Source organism: Amphiura filiformis, chromosome 2 (genome assembly GCF_039555335.1).
Source record: "Amphiura filiformis chromosome 2, Afil_fr2py, whole genome shotgun sequence".
Taxonomy (NCBI): domain Eukaryota; kingdom Metazoa; phylum Echinodermata; class Ophiuroidea; order Amphilepidida; family Amphiuridae; genus Amphiura; species Amphiura filiformis.
Window position 1 is genome coordinate 72471159 of NC_092629.1, and position 2633 is coordinate 72473791.

At 47.7% G+C, this 2633-nt stretch overlaps 1 protein-coding gene across 1 annotated transcript; it reads left to right on the forward strand.

Moving 5' to 3' along the window:
* The first annotated feature begins 835 nt into the window (after positions 1 to 835).
* On the forward strand, positions 836 to 2425 carry LOC140142812 (uncharacterized). The gene has a single exon (XM_072164822.1). The coding sequence runs from the start codon at positions 836 to 838 to the stop codon at positions 2423 to 2425; it is 1590 nt and encodes a 529-aa protein (XP_072020923.1).
* The last annotated feature ends 208 nt before the right edge of the window (positions 2426 to 2633 follow it).

Consider the following 2633-nt stretch of genomic DNA (forward strand, 5'->3'; position numbering starts at 1 on the left):
GGTTTCAAATTTCATTGTTTGGTAACTTATAATATCAACGGAAGAGCTGCCATACACCTTCCAGCATTTTCCTCTATACTGGGGTACAGGATACAGATCCCCAGTCTGAAGGTGACGGCGCATCCCCACACGGACAACACCCTACTCCTCTAGTGTTGTCAGGTAAATTCTAGTGTGGTGCAAACTGGTTTTTCCTCTCTATTTATATATATAATTTTGTATTAAGTAAGTTAGTATGGTTTGGTGAGAATCATTAGCCCTGTATAAAAAGCATCTCATCTAGGAGAAGGCAACTCCGAAATCACCGCCACATACCTGGAGTGGAGCCCCATAGGTAGTCTAGCGTTGTATTCAACACTTCTCTGGCAGCTCCTGCAGTCGACCTGGCACCAGACGTATTGGTTCTACCTTTCCTTTGGATTATACCAGTCAGACCGAGAGGGGGATTCTGATGTCTGGGCAACTCAGTTTCTCCATACCAAAGCCCAGGCTAGCGCTCTGAAGAGGACACTTCAGCTACGCTTTGGTGTAGACACAACACGGGGATCAACAGTTACCGGTTATAAGCCCAATGCTAGATTGGCGTAAAGCTAGGCGCCAGGGGTTGTTCCCGACGGTGGGAGAGGTTATTCAACTTCATTGGACAGCTACCGTCCGCCTTAAGCTGAGCAGCCCTCAGCCAGTAAGGTGCTGTCCCGCCACTGGCCATCTGTTCCACTGGGTGCGTGGGACTTAGGGTACCTCCCGACAAATGGACAGTAACTCTTGCACCAAACGACAAAGAAAACAATAAGAAAAACCAGCACTCAGGCTCGGGTGCTGGAATGTTCGCACAATGACGACTGGCTTATCAAGTGACCTCCAAAACATCAGCGACATAAGAAAGACTGTCATTATCAACAATGAGCTCCTTCGTCTCCAGGTTGATATTGCTGCCCTCCAAGAGACACGTTTGGCTGACTATGGCTGCTTGAAAGAAAGTGATTATACCTTCTATTGGCAAGGCAAGAAAGAAGAGGAAACTCGCGAGTATGGAGTAGGATTTGCTGTTAAGAACACACTCACTGATTCAGTTGAACTTGGTAGTTCCGGCACTGAGCGGCTCCTTTCACTACGTCTTAACACCTCAGACGGACCTGTGAACCTGCTAAGTGTCTATGCTCCCACCCTCATGGCTTGTTCAGACAGCAAGGATGAGTTCTACAGCCAACTGGACAGCCTTATCAAAGAGTCTCCAAAACAAGAACCTTTAATCATTCTGGGGGACTTCAATGCTCGAGTAGGTTCTGATCATGATGCATGGCCCACCTGCCTTGGGCACTTTGGAGTTGGAAAGATCAATGACAACGGCCAACGTCTTCTGGAAGTGTGCTCCTACTACAACCTCTGCATACGTACCAATACCTTCTTCAGCACCAAACCCCACCACAGAGTTTCCTGGAGACACCCGAGATCTAAACATTGGCATCAACTGGATCTCATCATCACCAGACGGCCATTTCTCAAGAACTTTCTTGTTACTAGAACATACCATAGTGCAGACTGCGACACTGACCACTCACTTATCTGCTCAACAATCAGGCTGCTCCCCAAGAAGTTTCACCGATCAAGACAGCAAGCAAAGCCTCGTGTGGATGTCACAATGACTGCCTGCAAAGACAGGGTAACCAGCGTCAACACCTTGCTGGCAACTTCTCTGCCCACAAATACTAGCTACACTAATTCCACTGAACAGTGGGATTATATAAAGACGGTCACTCACTCGGCTGCTCTGTCTTCATTCGGCAAAAAGAAAGGAGGCCAAAGCAACGATTGGTACCCAGTGTATGCTGAGAGACTCAAACCACTCATAAAGGCCAAGCGCATGGCACTGAAAAACCATAAAGATTCTCCATCGGACAAGTCACAGCAGACCTTGCAGACAACTAGAAAGGATGTCCAAAAGATGGTCAGACAATGCACAAACGAGTATTGGTTAGACCTCAGTGCCAAGATCCAGCAAGCTTCTGATTCCGGGAACATTAAAAGAATGTACGATGGCATCAAGAAAGCAGTTGGCCCGACCGTACGCAAAACAGCCCCTCTGAAGTCAACATCAGGTGACATAATCACAGACAAGACCAAACAGATGGAGAGATGGGTAGCACATTACTCAGAGCTGTACTCCAGGGAGAACATAGTTCACCAGTCCGCCCTTGACGCTATCGAATGTCTCCCAGTGATGCCCCACCTGGATGATCTTCCAACCATCGAAGAATTGGACAAAGCATATAGACAAGTTACCATCAGGCAAGGCCCCAGGCAAGGACTGCATACCTGCAGAAGTCATCAAATGCGGAAAGGCCACTTTGTTAGAACCACTCCACAAGCTTCTTTGTCAGTGCTGGGAAGAGGGGAGTGTGCCACAAGATATGAGAGATGCTAACATCATCACAATCTACAAGAACAAAGGAGATCGCTGTGACTGCAACAACTACCGGGGCATCTCATTGCTTAGCATAGTCGGGAAGCTGTTTGCTCGCATAGTTCTACTGCGTCTACAAAAGCTGGCTGACAGAATATATCCAGAGTCACAATGCGGGTTCCGCTCCAAGAGATCAACAATTGACATGATCTTCTCGCTACGGCAACTG

What these genes read in the sequence shown, in the direction of transcription:
- LOC140142812 (XM_072164822.1), top strand. Translation starts at nt 836, where the DNA reads ATGACGACTGGCTTATCAAGTGACCTCCAAAACATCAGCGACATAAGA.